We start from the raw sequence: 19,675 nt of genomic DNA, 5'->3' as shown, positions 1-19,675 counted from the left end.
GCATCTGCGTAACTAGCCCTTCTTAGGAGATAACATTCCTTTTTAATCTCATAAAAGGTCACAACGACTTAGGAGGTAACCTTCCTTCTTATCTTTTAAGGGGCCGCAATGACCCGTGAACCATGCTTTGAACATGTAGATCTGGATTGTATAAACATCAGTAATACATCGTTTGACGTGTAAACCTTCGTCTCTAAAACTTATATAACTGTTTTGACCTTTAACAGGCAGAACAGTCCTCGCAGCTTTCTGAAAGACTCCCAGGTTATAATCCTCAGGTTGGCTTGAATGAAATTTTCCACTTCCTTCTTAGATCAACTATTAATTAATTTTTTTCATCGACATATTCGTGGTGCAGCTGGCAGGATAGCAGAGATACTCTCCAGAGGACACTTGGAGTCTACCCCTAGACTGGCACTTGGTACCAGCATAGACCCATTGAGCCCCTCTGTCTTCTCGGTACTCCTTAGGTGTTCTGGTGAGTTCTCCTGATATCTGGACCTCATTGCTATTAAGTGATGATGCCCTAAATTTTATTCAAGCTGTTTTTACTTAAGACTTGGAGTCTTAAGGGGCACCCACTGGTGAATTTCCTAGGCAGGGACCTGGGGGGTTTGGGGCAGGAGGCCCAGGGAAACATAGATGGCTGGGTTTCTATTAAATTTGGCTTAAATTAAAAAAAAAAAGGTTGGTACATGGTGTGAACAAAACATTTGCTATTTTGAAATGAAGGACAATTAGTTCAGCTCCAAAGAACAAGTGACATCTGATTCTTCTAGCCACAAGGTGTTGTCAGGTGACTGAGGGTCAATCCTCATGACTTGCAGCGGTCCTACAGGGGAAGCCCACTACAACCAACAAGTAAATACTGCTTATCCGGGGACACACGATATAAAAACTGATCATCTTGTACACCGAGCACCCACAACCTTTTTAGACTGTCAGAGACATGTAACATAGTCAACCAACCCAAGGGTAACTCCTTGGGGAGCTACACTCTGAAGCAGCACACATCCAATCCACTGCACTGTCCTCAGAAAGTTGTTCATATTGTATCTCTTTTCTGAATTAGGCTACCAAATTGATGATGAGAAATTGTGCCTCAAAGGCCAGACAGCTCCCAGACAGACAGCAAAATAAAATTGCTAAGGTCAATCCAATTAAAGCCTTGGAGAGGAGAACTCCATCAAGGTAACCTAGGAGTACTAGACATGGCAACTGGCCACAACCCAGTAATTGGATAGATTTTTTTTTTTGAAACTTACAAATGATTGGGCCCCAGGAAGAAATACATTTGGATCATAAGCAAAAAGTGTGAGCAATTGTCTAAGTAATTAGCGTACAGGCCTGGTCCAGCAGCTTGTGTCAGCTGTCTACTTCAGATGTCATCTTCTTGTCCTGGTCTCATAGGTAGTGTTGGTCTTAGTTAGTCAAAATCAGGAGTCAGAAACAGGAGTTGCAGCTGATTGAGGAGAGGAGGCCTGATTTGGTCCCTTTCAACGTGGCTGTAAGGAGTCCTTTATCTGATGTCTTTTCCAGTATGCATAATCTCCTGGTTGCAGGTCAGGGCACATCTGATCTTCATCCAAAGATAGGTTACTATGATAAGCTTCAGAAACAAACTTCACAATTATGTAGCATGAGCAACAAGGAGCCATCTGAGTAGTGAGTCTTTGGCAATAAATATAGACCTCAATTAACAAAACTAGAATTTAATATCCACTGAAACATAATTTTTTCTCTCTAAAATTACTCTCATTTCTACCAAGTATAGTCAAATTAAGACTAATTTGTTTGCAAAGTAAACCAGGTTTCAGTAAACGTGGCCTGATTATTTACATAAGTATAACTGATCACACAGGCTCTTTTAAGTTGGCTGTGCTGGAAATTTTTACAAGGAATCTCAGATTGAACTTTTAAAAGACCTCTCAAGGGCATGAAAGCCATGCCAAGGGCTTGTCATAGACTCTGCCTACGATATCTATAGATTTGGGTGAATTCTTCTCCTTTTAAGATCCCCCAAATATCTCGAGACTCCTACACCTGTTAGGAAGTAGTCTTCTTTCTTTGCCCAGTAAAGCTGCTGGGAACCTAACAGTTTCCAATTTCTGGAAGCATCAGATAGAGAGAAATATAAATGTTTCACTTCTACTTACAAAAATATAATTTACCAAATTGCTATGTCCTAATTAACTTGAGGGGAAAACCAGAGATTGATGGCCTAAATTCTGATGACTTTATAGTTTTGGGTTCTGGCCTTTCCTGATGTCTGTTGGCACCTCTGTAACTTGTAACCAGAAGCCTTCCAGTGTGCAGTCCCACCTCTGCTCCTTGCCTGAAACTCCAGTCCCTCTGCCTGAAACTCTTGTCCTGCGCTGCCTCCATCTTGGCTTATCTAAATCCTCTCAGTCTTCCAAGACTCTGTCCTTGTCCTGAGATATTGGTGACATTTTTCTCTATCAATCCAGCGGCTAGAGCTCTCCAAACTGTAGAGAGCATTCTGCCTGGAGAAATTCCGTGGTTGGAAGCAGAAGCAGCCTGATTGGTCCCTCTCTCTTCCTACCTGTGCCCTTCCTCCCTGCCATCTGGGGTCCATCTTCTTACAGCTCACCCTCAGTAACTGGGTTATCAGCCAGGGTACAGCAGGCTAAGATCAAAACCCTGGGGCTTTTCTGAAGTGAACGCTTTGTCCATCCGGTGTGCAGAGTTTCCACAGGGGAAGGGAACACCCGGTGAATCATCAGCTATTGGGTAAAGCAAAGGCATCGTGGAAACTGTGCTCTTAGCCTCACTGAAAATCATGGAAAGTACTTTAGAGATGGTTTAAATTCTAAACTAGACCAACTCTTTCATTTAAATTTTTTCCTATTTACTTATAATGGAGGTATAATTTACGTATAACATTGTATTAGTTTTAGGTGTACAACCAACCCCTTCATTTATAGGTGAGGAAAATGACCGAAGTCACACATGGGGATGGGGTGCTTAGCCAGAGATATTTCTAATTGATTATGAACAGCAGGGAGCACAGCTGTCTTTGGATGCAAGACACTTAGAAATTAGATGTGATGAGCTCAACTCAACAGTGTTTCCTTATCTAAAAGAGAGTTATTCCCCTCCCAGCCTCCACCCCCTGATTTTGCATAAGCTGTGTCTTCTTGTGTCCCTTGCTCCTAACAGTCACACCTTCAGCAAGCCAGCTCCTAGGTATCATTCAGACTTCTAATTAAATGTTGCCTCCTCTGACCACCACCCCATTGAAGTCTGGTGCCACGATGTGTAGTATATGTTATATACTCATGAAGGCCTGTCTACTTGCACACGTGGCTTTGCATAGAATAGGCACTCAATAAATATTTGATGAGTGAGGAAAAAAGTCAAGTACCAGCCGCTGCCTGCTGGAGTCCATTTATTCAAGCCCTCAACGGAGAACAGAAAGGGAAGGCCATGGGCTAGGAGCCTAGTCAGCCCACCTTTCCCAGCGGCCTCTTTTGGTGAGTTTGAAGGGACCTGGATGGTCAGGATGAAGCAGCACCCACTCGCTCCTGAAGCAGCGAGGCATCTGTGCTACAGAGAGCTGACCACTGACCCCTTGGCAGGGGCAGTCAAGCCCTCCCGATCAGTCAGTGGGAGCTACTCCCTGGGAAGTGCAGTCTGAAGGTGGGTCAAGGAGCAATCACAAGGCCACCAGGCCCCAGCCCTGCATATGCTCACTGTCTTATAGGTCATAGGGATAGGTGCTTAGCCAGAGATATTTCTAATTGATTATGAAGAAAATCCCTGGGAGCTAGGCAGATGCTAAGCCAAGAGTACAAATCCAGGCTGGACCAGAGGTGGCCAAAAAGAGCTTCACTGTGCCAGCCAGGGGATCAAGGGCAGCTTTTTGTTCTAACTGTAAGCGGTGCCCTCTCTGCCCCCAACCCCCTTGGCCTCTTTCCTAATAGATCCTGGAGGGGTTGGGAAAGAGGCAGTCAGTGCATCTCACTCAACCCCACACCCTACCACCCGGGCTGTTGAAGCCTCCAAGGTCACTCTGGCAACATCCAGTGGCCTTTGATTTACTATTTTAAACCAAACACCTTTTCCAAAAACAAAACTTTGTCCATTTGGACTCGTCACTTTACTCAAGGGACAGAGGCTGTTACACACAACAGATATCTAGAGTCTGGAAAAGCTGAGCGTGTTTAGAAGAGCTTGGAATAAAAAAGAAAAATCCCATCACTTTGGAGTGAGTTCAGCCAGCCCAGCTGGAGAAGTCGGCAGGCTGCGGGGGGTGGCTGAAGGACCACTTGGCCAGTTTGCCGGACCCTGGGCCAAGCCATTGTATAAGCTCCCCAGTCAAAGAAAGGAAAGAAAGGAAAGAAAGGAAAGAAAGGAAAGAAAGGAAAGAAAGGAAAGAAAGAAAGAAAGAAAGAAAGAAAGGAAGGAAGGAAGGAAGGAAGGAAGGAAGGAAGGAAGGAAGGAAGGAAGAAAGGAAGGAAGGAAGAAAGGAAGGAAGAAAGAAAGGAAGAAAGTAAGGAAGGAAGGAAGGAAGAAAGAAAGGAAGGAAGAAAGGAAGGAAGGAAGGAAGGAAGGAAGGAAGGAAGGAAGGAAGAAAGAAAGAAAGAAAGAAAGAAAGAAAGAAAGAAAGAAAGAAAGAAAGAAAAAATCAGGACATGTTTTCAGCTTTGTTCAGGGGCCCAGAACATGCTCAGACTCCAAGAATCTCTGTTCTTCTCTGCAAATGGAAAATGTGACCCATGAGAACAAACTTGATCACTAGAGTGTGTGCCTAGTCACCCAGCCCTGTAACTTGGGGGTGGGTGGTGTGAAGCCTCACGCCACCTTGTGACCACTTTCCAAAGACCCCTCTGTCCCTCTGAGCAGTTGGCTCACTTTCATAGTTTATAGACAGGACAGTGGCCTCAAAATCAAGTACAAAATGTGCATTTATTGACATCTGTTCTGGGCCACACTGGGTTTCTAGCAAGAACAAAAGCGAATATAAAGGGAAACACACTAATATAATTAGCAACCTAGTGCAGTCAAGGATAGCAGGAGATGTTTTTTTCCAGACTTGGCAGAGGAACTACGATTACCCTATATTCAACATTGTAACATTAAACTTGCACTAGAGTTGCAGAATCAGCAAAGAAATAAATAAGTTATTTACATTTCAAGTAATAATATCGTAGTTTATTCCTTTATTTCACCACCTTTTATAAGTATGAACTGTGATGGAGGCCTTGCTTACGTCCTGTGGAGCAAGGACAAGAAATATGCTTTATATTGGTTATTTAATCTTCAACATCAGATTACCATTTTTTTTTTGTGGGCAAAATCACAAAAAAAAAAAAAAAAAAGAAAAGAAAAGAAAAGGAAGGACATTTCCATCAATGGCACTGAATGAAGAACGGTCAAAGCCACAGAGTTTGCCAATGGCCAATTTCTTGTGTTTCTTGTAAGAACAGGACAAAGGGGCTTGATTTTGACACTTTGGAGGCTGCGTGCCAGTCTGTATCATGGGACAAGGACAGTAAGTAAAGGCATGAAGGAAAAACAAGCAAGTTGCACCAGAACAGATGGGCTTAAATTAACCGAGTGACAGTTTGGGCGTCAGTCTCACAATGGCTGTCACATGAGGAGGGAGAGACGAGAAGTACCACAAGCCTCAGTTGCTCAGAGGCTGCTGAGCAACCCCAGGAAACCCCGGAGAGGCCACCCCTCCGAGCCACTGGCGCTGGCCACCCCTACTTGCCCGCTGCCTCCTGGAGGGCGCTCTTCCGCTGACAGTGCTTGCAGGGGACGGCCGGGCCGGGGTGCTTTCAAGGTACTGGAAGGCGCTCTGACGGCCCACCTGCCTCTCTACGCAGTTAAAGGTGAGGGCCACTCCCACATTGCTCTTCATGACTCTGGAGGAGCCATCAGATGTGCCATCAAAGCACCGGCCAAGTGCAATCTCCTTGGCCGTGCGAGGGTCCTGGTCAGTGACAGTGTAGATGCCATAGTTATGGCCCAGGGGGTCCAGGGGCGCCAGCATGGTGTATGCACTGGTGTCATTGTTGACCGCCAATGGAAGGTGGTTGACCAGGTACTCATGCAGCATGGGGTTTACGCTGGTTCGACGGCAGCTGCCCTGGGGGATGATCTTCACTAGTGTGCGGTCCACGCGGTCCTGGTCATAGAGCATCCCGCTGCACTTGAACTCCAAACAGGCAGAAGAGACATTGGGCTGATCCCTGTCACGTGTGCTCTTCACATCCCGGATTCCGTACAGCTTCCCCACTGTCTGCCGGTGGGTGCCCCCCATGTTGCGAGATCGCACGTTCACCTCCTGTGACCCCACAATCTTCACCTTGATGTAGCAGGCCCTGAACTCCATTGGCTTGGGCCACCATGCCAGGTAGTCTTCAGTCCAGCTCATGGGGTCAAACTCATTGAAAGGGACCGTGTTGTAGTCATACCGATCCCCCTCAATCTGGTAGAACCGGAAGTGGGCTGCACTGGGCGGTGCATCCTCACATGCCTGGAGGTTCTCAAAGGCATAGATGGGCCCATTGCTCTCCTCGGCTGAGTTGGGCCTTGGCTTGGCCATGCTGATCTGGAAAGCTGTCTTCTTAATCTGTGGGTCCTCGTGGTCTGTCCGCCGGTACTTGAGCTTGTTGAGGTAGGGCTGAGGAACGCCAATTGCATTTGGGTTGAACTTAGGAGCAGACTCCACTGCTTCCAGTTCTTCCCCAGCCAGGCTGGCCAAGACGTAGGCGGAGTAGGCATCAGGGGACTGGTCATCACAGAAGGCAGGCACACAGGCCCCATTGGGGCCAGTGAGGACGCTGTCAAAGCGGCCCCAGGCCCTGGGATTGGAGGAGAAGCCAGCCCTGGGCTCCAGATTGATTGCAGACACCACGACCCCCTGGATCTGCTCACTGGGCAAGAACCGCTCACTCCGGTAGGCCCTCACCTTGATGAAGCACCTCCTGCTTTCGGGGACATCCAGGTTAAAGAGCCTCCTCTCTCGGATCTCCATGTTACCCACCAGGAAGGTTCTGTCTTCCCTTTTGTTCCGCCTCTGGCTTTCAAATTTGAAGTCACTTTCCTCCTCCCACAGCCCTGTGTCTGGGTTGAGTGACCAGAGTTTCATCATAGACACGTGCTCTGGCATCTTGACCTGGGTTGAGTCTAGGTGGACCTTCACTTTACCAACATTAAGGGACTCTGAGGTGGCCTCATCTCTGAAGTCCACAGAGAACATGCCGTATGTCCGAAGTGGGAAGGTATCTCCTTCATCATTGATGAAGTTCAGGTCGCTCTGCGCAGCGGTGGCTGTGGAAATATTCCGGGGATCCAGGAAGGTCACACTGGCCTCTACTCTTCCTGTGTAGGGCTCCCCGTTCTGCCTGTAGAAACTCTTGGATGGGATCTCCAGCTCAGCCACAGGGTCTTCACCAGCTACATCCCCCAAGGGGATAATGTTGGTTTCCATGGCCTCCAAGGTGATGGGCTCTTTCCGCCGAAGCATCTTGATCTCATGGAACACTGCACTTCCCTTCTTATTGAAGGGCAGCACTTTGGTGGTGTTGACGAATTTCTGCATCCTGTCCACAAATGTGAGCACCAGCCTCTCAGTGTCCTGGGGAACATGGAGGGTGAATGTGCCCTTATAGCCAGTCATGCTCACACGGTTGTTCCCCAGGTACACGTGGCCAAAGCGCATGGGCTCCCCATTGTCAGCAGCGCTGACACGGCCCCGCACAATACTCCTGGTCTCCGTACACCGCTGGCAGCTGCACTCCTTGGCCACCTTGGTGGGCAGCGTGTACCCACTGCACTGGATCTCCCTCTCCTCTGTTTTAGAGATCCCACAGCAGTTCTCCACAGCATCCCGGCACCTGATCCCGTTATCCTGCTGCCCTGCACAGGTCTTGACCGGGCAATGGCCCACGTCATAGTAGAAGGAGTTGGTGGCATTCTGGAAGCAATCATGGGGCAGCTGGATAAGGTAGCTCTCGGGGATTGGGTTGCAAGGAGCCTCATCAGGGGCTATGGAGGGAAATAGTGTGGATATTAAATGTAAGTTCCTATCCTGTACAAAGGGGACCTCACCCTCACCTCTCTGCTGTGTGTTAGGGTTTTCAAGGCACTTGCGTATCCATGACCCCAGTTCTCACGGAACTCCTCTGAGGAAGAACAGCTGTGACTGATCCCATCTGACACATGGGGAAGCAGAGTCGGTTGCTGAGACCACTCGTGTAATAGTTCTTTTTGGAGGGGTATTGAAAATTTGTGAGGGTGTTTGAGTTACCACCAAAATTGGGAGTGCTCCTGGCTTAGAGTGGGCGGGGGCACCACTGCTGTGTTTCCCACAGCGCCCAGCATGGCCCACATAAGGCACTTTTCTGCATCCTGTTTGACTTTCACATATCCTACCAGACATCCATGTAGGTGGAAAATTTGTTTAAAATGACCTGAGCCTGGTATTTTTTCTTTTAGTTTTTTTCATTTTTTGGTTTGTTTTTCTTTTATTTTTGCCTGGTATTGTCTACATGGTTTTACCATATGTTGAATTTTTCAAGAATATAACTACTGTATAAATCAAGTTAAGACTGTACTTGGTTTAGCTTGCAAAAATACCAAGAATTGCTTCTTGTCTCAGAAAAGTGACGTACCTACGACACTGCCCATGGAATGTGAAATGATGCCCCTGTACCCATCAGGGTTTGTAGCTGTCACATGCATGGTGGCTGGATGCAAGTGCGATTGTCCGATCTCTTGGTTGGCACTCTTGTGTCATTATGCCAAAGCATGTACGTATTGAAATACATACTATTTTGTATTGAAATTATTTTCTTTGTATTTCCCTTTTATGTTATTAGGGCTATGTGCATATATATTTAGAAATTACATGTAGTTATCTATAAATTGAATGTCACAATAGTGAAACTATTTTTTAAATTTAAAATACTAAAAATTTAAAGTATGAGCAATAACTGAGACAAACGGGGAGCATTGGTATAAGGACCTGGGACCCACTGCTGATGGGGCTCCACATCTCCTCTACCAGGATCCAAGTGTCCTGTGTCCTGTCTGTCCTGATGTGTGTCACTCAACTTTCCTGGAGTCTGTGAAATATTCCAGAATCCTCCCAACAAAATTTTCTCTCCCTCTGGTTTGGTTTTGTTTAGGCCAACTGCTAAGATATCCTCCTTCCCCCTCACTGTCTAAGTACAGGTTCCTGACTGGTCTTGGCCTCCAGGGCTTTTCTCCTCCAGATCACTTCTGGAAGCCAGCTCTAATCAGGTCACTCTTTCTTGTAAAGCCCCCTCAGTTTCCTACTTCTTCTTCTTTTTTTTTTTTTTTTTTTTTTTTTTTTTTTTGTGGGGAGGTTGTAAGGGGAGAGGTAATTAGGATTGTTTATTTGGTTTTTTTGGTGGAGGTACCGGGAATTGAACCCAGGACCTCGTGCATTCTAAGCAAGAACTCTACCACTTGAGCTATAACCACCCACCCCCTAACCAGGTTCCTACCTCTACCCCTTTGCTCAGGCTGGCCCCTTGGTCTGGAACGCCCCCCATCTCTGTACAGACTGACCCTGGCTATTCTTTAAGACCAGAACTTCCAAACATTGGCTACAAATTAGAATCACCTCGGGGAGTTTTAACCTGTGCGTGCCCAGGCCACATCCCAAACCAATGAAATGAGACTTGCTGGAGGTAAGACTCAGTCATCAGAAATTTTAAAAATTCAATAGGTGACCCCAGTGGGCAGCCAAGGCTGAGAACCGCTATGTAAGGCTCAAGCAACCATTCTTGGCCACTCCCACCCGGAAGGCCTCTGTCTTTCATCTATAGAGTCCAAGGCCCCTAATTCTTGTTTTAGCTGCATTTTTCTATCTTTATCGATTTGTCTCATATTTACATTTCTTCACCCCTCCTGGAGTGGCAGCTGTGTGAGGGCAGAATGGACGTCTGTGCCATCTCTGTGTCCCAGGAAGCACAGCACAGAGGAACCCAAGTTTTTACTGCCCAGTTATGCCCACTGGGGTGCTCCCCAGCCCTGGGGCAGGGGTTCCCCAGGGGCCCTGACAGGCTTACCTATGACAGTCAGCTGGGCGACATGAGACTTTGCAGCCCCAGCGTCGCTCTGGGCCTTGCAGAAGTACGCCCCAGCCTGGTCCCGCCGCAGGTTCCTCAGCACCAGCTTGCTCTCGTGCTTGTAGAGGGAGGGGTCCAGCAGCGTGTTGTTGTGGTACCTGCAAGGGATGGAGAGGGACAGCCTGAGCGGGAAGTGCCAGGAGCAAGGCAGATGGTGGATGGGTCCGTGCAGATGCCAGCACCACCACTGACTCAGCTCATCCCAGAGCAGTGACTGGCCTGGGAGTCAGGGGACTTGATTCTGAGTCTCAGTTCCACCACTAATGGGCTGTAGACCCTGAAACAAATCATTTCACCTCTGAGATTCAGCTTCCCGTTCTACGAAGCGGGAGCAGTGATTCCTAGCTGACGCCACAGAATTGTTGAGAAGGTCAAACCAGATAATGGCTGTGAAATGTTTGTGAAGGGTAAAGGACTCACAGTGGGTGGGGGTGTATAGCTCAGTGATAGAGCGTGAGCTTGGCATGCACGAGGTCCTGGGATCCATCCCCGGCACCTCCATTAAGGGAAAATAAAAGGGGAACAAAAGACTCACAGCCACTGGGGACTCTGACCTTGTTTGCCCCCCTTGGGGCAAAGGACAGGAGACCCTTGTTCTGCGTCCTGACATGCAAGACAGGACCCCAAGCCCAGGATGCTCTGTGAGGACACCAGCTTCAACAGGACAACACGGCTTACTGGTTGTCTGGGTGACCTCAACCCTGCTGCCTCCCACTGGCAAGTGCTCGTTTCTGGGCTCCACACCAAGGCCTTATTTGTAACTTTATTCTGTTGGTTATTGTCATAACTAATAAGCCCAGACCCAATGCAAGAAAGCGCTGGTTTTCAGGAGGACAGTTGGGCCAGGTAGCTGGCAGAATACTCACCAGAAAAACTTGTCTGGTCTGGGCTTCCCTGTGGCCTTACAGCACAGGGACACGCTCTGCCCAGCTTTCCGTGCTTTTGTCTCAGGGTTCATCACAATGTATGGAGTCTCTGAGACAAAAGATGAGAAATGGTGTTTTGGTTTCTCTTTGTGACAGGTTCTCCAGAGCCTTGCTCCCTAAGATTCTTTGACATGTGTTAAAATTGTATGCTTCACAGCCGCTACCAGCCCCTCTCTAATGGTCCTAATAAGGGAAATGGTCCAGAATGGAGTTTATACCTTCCATCCGTTCAGCCTGGGACCTGCTCCCGTGGCCTCTTAAGTAGCATTTAGGTGAGGCAGGGGAGAACCAATGGGACCTTGTGCCAGACAAGATTTCCAATCACTGCCTCTGAGACAGAGCTAGCTGTTTTGAATAGTGTGATATTCCTGCTCTGCTGACTCCAGCAGAATTTTTTGGCCACTCTGCACTGTTTCTGAATTCCCCTCGCTTCTCTCTCTGTGACCTCTAAATATTTCACTGTATTATAATTGACTGTTTCATAAGGTTACCAGGAAAGAATACATACATGCCAATATCTGGGGGAAGAACACTCTAAGCAGAGTATATAGCAAGTGCAAAGGCCCTGAGCCAGGAATGTGCCAATATGTTTGAAGAACAGATAGGAGGCCATTGCGTCTGGAGTAGAGTGACCCAGTGGGGGCAGAGGGGACTGTAATAGGAGAAGAGAGAAGAGAAACAATGGAGGAGGGGCATATAATGTTGAAACTTGTGGAGTTTTGAGTTTTACTCTGTGCAAGCTGGGAAGCCAGCTGTTAACACAGTAATCCCTTTATTTAAAAGTCCAGCCATCCTCCCCAGCCTTATCCCAGAGAACTTAAGTACCTGCCCTAATGAACTCTGCCTTGATGGTGGCTGCCTTCAGTCTAGTCTTGGGCACTGTCAGCTTGATGGGGGCAAACTTGGTCTTTGTGATCTTCAGAATGCTTTTGCCATCGGGACACAAGCCAGGGACTCGGAATCTTCCGCTGCTGTCCGTCTGAGTCAGTAGCTTAGGTGTCTTGGTCAGCAGGTAGACAGTAGCCCCTGAGGCTGGGGCACCCCCAGGGAGGGAGATAGCCCCATGCAGCACGAAGTCCTGGCACATGCAGGCGTCACAGTCAGCGTTCACCTGGCCCATGGGGCAGGTCAGGTCACAGGCTGTGGAAGAAAGGGGCACATCAGGAGGGCTTATATGAATTCTGGTCCTCCTTCAGCCATGTCCCAGTCTGTGTACTCACACATGCTTCTTCTCCTCCTTAGGCCTTTGTTACCCTTCCCTATCAGTTTGCATGACTAATTCCTACTCATCCTTCAAGACTTAGCTCAGGACACTTCCTCTAGGAAGCCTTCCTTGATTCCCCTAAGCTATAATAATTGACCTTGCTCTGTGCTCCCATATTATCCTCTACACCCCCACCATCAGAGCACATAATAGATGCTCAGTTAACACTTAATGGACAAATGAATGAATGAATCTGTCTTGGTCTGACCCACCAACCTATTCCAGGCTCAGCCCCATGCCCTGCCCAGTACCAGGAGCAGAGGAGGTACCTGTACAGGACTGATCCATGCAGAGCCGGCCCTCCTCAGCAACCTCATCGCACAGTGACACCGACTCCGCCAAGCAGGTACGTGATCGTGTCTGGACCCCAGCATGACCACAGGCAGCAGAACACTTGCTCCAGGGGGACCACGGGCTCCAGATGCCCTGTGTGTTTCGGCGCAGGGATCCTGCAAAGCAGGATCAGCAGACGGTCTGACTTCCCTCCCAAGGGGATTCTGTCAGGAAATCTGACCCTAAGGCTGTTTTTTCTCAGAGAGCAAGGCCTCTGTTTATGTCATCGATGTCACTGATATTTATATTTCCTGTGATAACTTTTCCAACAGATGGAAGTTAAGAGTCTTGAGGAGGTAGCGTCTCTAGTTTTCACAAAGATACTGAATGGGCTGGGGTGGCCCTGAGAGGGACTTCTTGGCCGAGCGCTGGGACTTCGCTGTGCTGTCCTAGGATGTGCAGGGGTAGCACCATCTTACCCTCCACCAGTGTTGAAACAACCCCGTGCTCCTCCAGAAGGGCCCCCTGGGAAGCCAGGGCCTGGGGCCTCAATTACATCAAGCCCCCTTCTGCACGGTCTTCACCTCTGGCCTGAGGTCTATGTGTGAGAACAGGGGCCTGAGACCTCGCCCAGGAGACCCCGTCCAGCCTGAGCTCCTACTAAAGACCCGCTACAGGATCAGGCCCTGTGCACTGGCGGAGGCCCAGGAGGGGAGCGTGCGCATCCAAGAAGCGGGCGGGCCTGCAGCTGGCTCAGAATTACCCAGAGTGGGGAGAGAGGTCGGAAAGAGCACCGACTCTTGGACTCTGCAAACACAGGCGTGGGTTTAAATCCCAGCCTTCCACTTATCGGCTGTGTCGTCCCAAGAAGTTACCTAACCTCTCTGAACCTGGAATAACTTGTCACAATGGAGATTCCTCACAAGTCAGTTGTTAAAGTTCAGTCATGCAGATAACTAGCACAGTGTATGGCCCAGAGGAACTAAAATAGAAAGTAACACTTAGTGAACATTCACCTGCATTAAGCCCTCTACTTTCATTATCTCATTGAATCCTCACAAAAACCCCCAAGAAGATTTGCTAATATTACCCATGGTCTACATGTGAGAAACCTGAGGCTCAGAAAGCTTCAGAGAACCTGCCTAAGGAAAAGAGTAGAGAGGGCAGGTCCAGGATTGAAACCAAGCAGCCTGACTCCAAAGTCTGAGGTCTTCACCACCATGCCACATAAATAAAGTGGACTGAAAGGAAATCACCCCAAAACACAGAACACTCATGGGAAGATTATGGTTCTCATGACGCTAATGGGTTATTACGGAGGCGAAGCGTGTGATGTCCAGAGCTCCCGGGGCCCCAGGCAGGTCCTGGCCTCTCCCAGTGCCCAGGCTGCTGGGACAGAGGAGGTGGGGGCCATGCGAGCTCACCTAGAGGGCAGAGGAAGCGCACAGTGTAATTGGAGCAGTTCTGGCCCGGCCGCTGCTCCCTGTTGAGGCACCAGAAGCCCTCAAGGGGGCTGCTATGGACCACCTGGCCAGTGCTGCCTGCGGGTGTCCAGCTGGTGGTCCGAGCCTCTAGCCGCAGGGGCCGAGCGCACACCCGGTCCCCATAGTAGAAGCGAATGGCATCCAGCCGCTCGTAGTCGCCCTGCCCACCTGGGTGGTCGATGTTGAACCATGTTGTCCACTCCCCAGGACCTGAGAGACAGAGCCAGGTAGGAGGGGAGCCGGGCCCTAGAGCCCCAGGTGAGCTCCACCCCGGGGAGTCATCCCTGAAACCTCTCACCCAACCCTCACTGGTCTCAGGCCCCATTGCATCTCTCTCTCCAGCATCTCTCCAATCTCTTACCTTTCTGCACAGCCTACTGCCAAAGGCTCTGTTAAAGTTCTCAGCAGCCTGCTGTACCAGGTCAGTAACTTCCTGCCTCCTCTCTCTACCTCCAGCTTCCCCTCACCCCATCCCCACCCATCTTCGATACTGCGTCAGGGTGAGCTTTCTCCTTGTGGATTGGCCCACATCACTCCCGGCTTTAACCCCCTCAGCCAGGCATTCAGATGCTGGTGCGCCTCCCCCTGCTATCTCTCCATCCTCACCTCCCCGCTCTTTCCCTGTCATTCTGTGCTCTGGCCCCAGCAAGCCCTACAGCATTCCTGGAATATATCAGGCAGCTTCGTGATTCTGAGCTGCCCTATATACTTGGTCCCTCTGCCTGGACATAGATGTAGGCCAAATGCCTTCTAAAAGTGGGTTTCTGTGGAACACTGACATTGTTCCCTGGCTGCAGAGATTCTCTTAGCAAGCTCAGTAAAGAGCCCCCCTCCTGACCCCTCCCCTCCTTCAGCCACAACTTACCATCCAGGGGGTCAGCAGGCTTGGCAAAGATGCTGGAGGTCCTCTTCCCAGGCTGGACTCTTCTCACCGACTGAGTGAGCAACATCTGTCTCCCTGAAGGCCAGGAGGAGAAGTGAGGGGCCAAGACTGTTAGGGTCCTGTTACCAGTCCCTCAAGACGTAAGGAAGCAGTGTGATGTTGAGGGGTGGAGCATAAGCACTGGGCATAAGTTCAAATCCTCACTCTGCCACTTAGGGAAGGTAAAGGGACCAGGCATGCGGTGCATGTTCAACAAATGGTGATTCTCTTTTTGCTTTTGTTCTAGAAATGGCTCATCAGATGCTGCCGGGCAGCCAGTGGGCTGGGGTTCCTATTTCAGGGTCTGGGCCTGTCCTCTTTGGTGGATTGAAACCTTACTTTCCTCATCTGTAAAATGGAGATATGAATTTCCACCACACAGGCAGTGGTCCAGTTGGCATGAGGATTCCAAGAGATAACACAAGTAAATACCTCTGAAGTATACAAAGACAGAGCCCACACTTTCTGACTGTGTGACCCCGGGCCAGATACTTAACTCATATGGCCCCTGTTCCCTCATCATAAAGTGAGGATGATAATAGTTCCACTCTCAGAGGATTATGGGGATTAAATAAGCTCATTCATAAAATCCACTTAGAACAATGCCTAGCACTCAGTGTTAGCAGTTCTTCTTAGCTCAAGGCCTGGACAGTAGACGTCCATTTCCCTTCTCCGGGCGAAGTTTGGCTTTGGGAGTCTACCCTCCCCTAAAGGGCTGATGTGGCCTAATTGGAGGAGTGGCTCTCAATTTTCTGACCTCAGGCTGCTGGAGTCTGGCTGAGAATTGGGACAGGGACCTCAGGCCACAGGCAGCTAGCTTCCAGCCCCACTCCACCTGTGGCTGGGCTGGGGGCTCCAAGATGGGAGGGAGAAAAGAGAGCGGAGGGCTGCAAAAGCTTTGAAAGGCAATTAACTCTCATGTGAGGAGTTAGATCAGAATTCTCTATGCTGCTTAATTGGGGTGATAGGAGCTCTTTTAATCAAACTTCTCTGATTTCCCCTCAGACAGCTGAATGTTAATCATCTTCGTCACCAGCAGCTGTCAGGGTAGAAAGAGCAAGGCGGGAGGTGGGCACGCACAGGGTTTGGCCTGATGCCGAGACAGCCTTTGTTCCTGCATCTGTGCTCACAAAGCCTGCAGTGCGTGCAGCTTTAAGGGAGGATTTTGAGCTTTTTTTTTTTTTGCTTTACCTGAATATGCGGTTAGAAATCAGGAAAGGAAGGGGAGATGCGAGACAGAGGGTGTTTGGGGTAGTGCTGTGAGCTCTGATGTTTAGACACCTCAGGGAGCCCACCAGGCAAATTCTCTCTACCTGTTCCCTTGAGAACTCAGTGTCACCAGACAACAGAGGTCAGAGGACAAGGAGACCAGAAAGGGTTCTAGTGTCTCTGTGAAATTTGGCTACAGGGTCTAAATGAATTTTCATGAAGCTGAAACCAGATCAAATCCCAAATCTGCTTGTGAAAACGCAGCGATCCCTTGTGACTCCCTTTTGCTTTGGCTATCAGGGAGCTCAGAGCTAAAAATAGCACTCAGGGGCAGCGGTGACCCTCTTATCTTTTTTCCTCCTTCTCAGTGACAGTTTATCCCTCTCCTCATTTAAAAAGTTCTGTTCTGTGAGTTTTAATATTGGGAACCATCTCAAATCCTCTAGGAAAACAAACAGGGTGTAAATTATGAATAAATAGACAAACCAGCCTCAGGTCTGAGTGCCACTGCTGTGGCTTAAGGCAGAAGCAGAGTTGGCTCCCAGACCAGATGTGACTTCAGTATGGAAGCAGGGGATTTGGGAGATAGTAGATACTCAGCCTGTACCCAACACAGAGGTGACCTCCAGGACCAGGAAGAAGGAGACCCAGGCCTTGGTCCCCACCATCTTTCCCCCAGGTCCCATGAGGAAGGTGGCAGGAGATGAGCAAGGGTTCCTTCAGAGCTCAGTTGTCCCTGGAATGTGGTCCCCTGAGAAGTTTCTCAGATCAATGACCTGCAAAGAAACAAAGCTCGTTAGGTTCCACATCCAATAGGGCTTGAGCAGAACTATTTCTTGACCTATCAAGGGTGAAGGGGACAGAATGAAGTCTTGTGAGAGGTGACATCTGCCCAAGTTGCAAATCTGGGCAGCTTGGGAGATGCAGAGTCAGAATCTGAGTTCAAATGAAGCAGACCTGGATTCAAATCCTGGGTCCAGGTGCCAGGGCCCCACATCGAGGTGGGACTTACGGGGGAGTAGGAGTGAGGAAGTTCCTTGCCAATGAGGAGGGGCCTGGGCTCACCCCCAGCAGCCAAGGACTTCCCAGACCTGGGCCTGGGGGCATGATTTACTGCCCTTTGGTGGGATTCACGCTGTTACACAACAGGGCTACATATTAAGCTGTGCAGCCCCCACCCCAACAGCAGCGGCCCCTCACAGGGCAGGCAGGATGGAGGGTGCAGATGCTTCAGACACACCACCTCCATGAACACATTCCCAGATGTGCACAGGCTGCAGCTGGAACACATTTCTGGCCTGTTTGTTTGGGGCCTGGCTGGGAGTTACACAGCCAGGAGCCTGCTAGGGAGAGCAGGGGGCGTGCACTGGGAGAGGCCAGGGCCCCCCAGTAACTGCTAAGCACTGGTTGGGGGCTGCAGGAGCAGGGAGAGGCAATAGAGCAAGGACCCGTAGGGAGTGGTCCAGGCTCCTGCTCAGTGTTCTCTCTCCCCAGAGCTCTGGCCAACCCAGAATCTGACCAGTTCCCGGAGATTCGAAAGTGGTTTCCTTCAACCTCCAAAGTCCAGGGTGTGGTGGGAAAAGGGAGATCCCTCCTTTCTGGAAGAAAGATTCAAAAGCACTTAGCTGTCCCAAGGGAACAGAGCAATCCCACCCTGCAGACCATGCAGCTCTAAGCCCACTAATTCCGTCACCACCTGTTTCTCAGCCAAGGGGACGGAGCACCAGGGTCCCCAAGGTCTCCAGCCCTTGCGTATCCTACCCCAGGCTCCCGGGCTCTGAGCAGAGCTGCAGGCTCCGCGGACATGCACAGCATTCAGTCCAGGACCCATCCAGGACTGTCTGGGAGGCCAAGGTGGCTGAGGCACCTTATGGAAAAACCATTTCCCATCTGGCAGCCCAGTGAAGTTTCCTCAGCATATGCTCTGCTGGTGAGACTCCCCATCCCGTGGACCTCAGAGCTCTCGGACAAAGAAGACTGGCTGACCGCAGGAAACAAGCACAGCGCCCAGAGGTACAGAGCTCCTGCCTGGGACCATCTGAGGGTCCCTGACCCCAGGTGGAGGAGGGAGAAGACTGTGGGCTAAAGAGGGAAAAGAGAGAACTCCAAAGCAGGAAGGGGAAGATGCAGGGTGATCAGGGGAGGGCAGGAAGAGCTGAGCCGGGCAGTGGGGTGCAGGGATGGGCTGAGGAGAGCAGGAGTGGGGCTCACCGTGTCCTGAGCGGGACTCTTCAGCTGGGGGGTCCACGTCTTCCTCTCTCCAGCGGTCCGGCCACCGGGCCTTATATAGCACAGCTGGTGGCTCAGCCCGTGGCAGCGCGCCACGGGAAGCAGCAGTGAAACCAGATCTGAGCCTGAGGAAGCTCAGCCTCCCACTCCCCTCCCCACATCCCCTGCAGCCTCCAGAGGTCCGGATCTCACTTCCAGATCCTCAGAGGGAGATGCCACAGGGCCTGGGGAGGGGCCAGGTGGGCAGCTGCCTGGGGCTCCAACTGCCAGAGCAGAGGGATGGGTGGGGAGGCGGGGTGGGCGCTGGGAGCAGCCCTGGGAAGGGGCCGAGGGGAATTCTACATCTGGGCAGCATTTCAGGGCTCAGGGGGTGGTATGCTCTTGCCTAAGCTTTGCTTGCTGATCCCCTGCATTCCCCTGGCCCTGGCCCGCCCATACAGAGAAAAAATTTTGCTGGCCTTAGCACATACCCCAGACTCTCTTAGGCACACAGGTCACCTGGCCTCTCAGCTGGGAGTGCCTGATCTGAGTTGGGCAATGCCTTAGCTTCTCTGGCCTCTGAGGGAACACTCGGGGAACGTCCGAAGGGACAAGGGACAGAGGAATGAGGGGCAGAGATGAGAACAGTTCTTCCCTACCCCTTCCTACTTCCATTTGGGTACCTGCCTGTACCCACTGGACCCCAGAGGAGCCCTTGCATGTGGATTCTCTGTGGTCCTGCCAGATGCTCATACATATGCGTGTGTGAGCGTGTCTGACTTCAGGTATGGGCACCCACCAGCGATGGACGGCAGCCCTACCCATAGGTGGCGCAAGCAGCTGCCTGTCTTTCCAGACTTCTCCCTCCTCCCTCCCGGCATGAGTCTGCCTGCCGTCATAGGCAACAGCTCTGTAATTTCAGCATGCATTAGAATCCTCTGGAGGGCTTGTTAAACCAGATGCTGGGCCCCGCACCCAGACTTTCTAGTTCAGTAGGTCTGAGGTGAGGCCCAAGACCTTGCATTTCTAATAGGCTCCCAGGTGATTCTGAGGGGGCTGGTTCATGGACCACACAAGGAGATAGTCCCAGCTGGAGGCAGAAGATGAGGAGAGAGTGAACTAGGGAGACAGCAGAAGTTGCCAAGGTCTGCCTCACGTCCCAGGCTCACATGGCCCAGGCTGGGCCTTCTGCCTCATGCCCGGGCCTGGCGGCAGAGGCCTGGCCCTTGTGGCCCTCCGCACCAGTGTCAGCTCACTCT

The 19,675-nt window shown here is 50.3% G+C and overlaps 1 protein-coding gene, 1 long non-coding RNA gene and 1 other non-coding gene across 6 annotated transcripts in view; 1 reads left to right on the top strand and 2 right to left on the bottom strand.

Moving 5' to 3' along the window:
- Positions 1-4,910: 4,910 nt before the first annotated feature.
- CILP (cartilage intermediate layer protein) lies at positions 4,911-18,735 on the bottom strand. Of its 2 annotated transcripts, XM_010955717.3 has the most exons (9): positions 18,420-18,735; positions 16,816-16,984; positions 14,943-15,035; positions 14,018-14,287; positions 12,590-12,769; positions 11,882-12,196; positions 10,997-11,105; positions 10,071-10,228; positions 4,911-8,019 (listed from the first exon to the last, which is right to left on the bottom strand). In XM_010955717.3, the coding sequence occupies exons 2-9, from the start codon at positions 16,892-16,894 to the stop codon at positions 5,651-5,653; spliced, it is 3,573 nt and encodes a 1,190-aa protein (XP_010954019.2). In that variant the 5' UTR covers positions 16,895-16,984; positions 18,420-18,735; the 3' UTR covers positions 4,911-5,650. The 2 variants fall into 2 exon arrangements, with proteins under 2 accessions (XP_010954019.2, XP_045372745.2); XM_045516789.2 differs by lacking the exon at positions 14,018-14,287 and having other exon boundaries at positions 18,420-18,728.
- TRNAS-AGA (transfer RNA serine (anticodon AGA)) lies at positions 9,408-9,481 on the bottom strand. The gene has a single exon. It is a non-coding gene; the product is annotated as a tRNA-Ser (tRNA).
- The window catches only part of LOC123616902 (uncharacterized), a 64,334-nt gene continuing 61,673 nt past the window's right edge, over positions 17,015-19,675 (top strand). The window contains exon 1 of one of the 3 annotated variants that reach the window (XR_012507749.1): positions 17,015-18,221. This is a non-coding gene — a long non-coding RNA (uncharacterized LOC123616902). The remainder of the gene's footprint in view (positions 18,222-19,675) is intronic. The other 2 variants (XR_006724959.2, XR_006724955.2) reach the window with 2 other exon arrangements.

The sequence above is a fragment of the Camelus bactrianus genome, chromosome 6, assembly GCF_048773025.1.
Source record: "Camelus bactrianus isolate YW-2024 breed Bactrian camel chromosome 6, ASM4877302v1, whole genome shotgun sequence".
NCBI classification, from domain to species: Eukaryota; Metazoa; Chordata; class Mammalia; order Artiodactyla; family Camelidae; genus Camelus; species Camelus bactrianus.
Note: the sequence above shows the minus strand (reverse complement) of the source record. Positions and strands in the feature narration are given on the sequence as shown.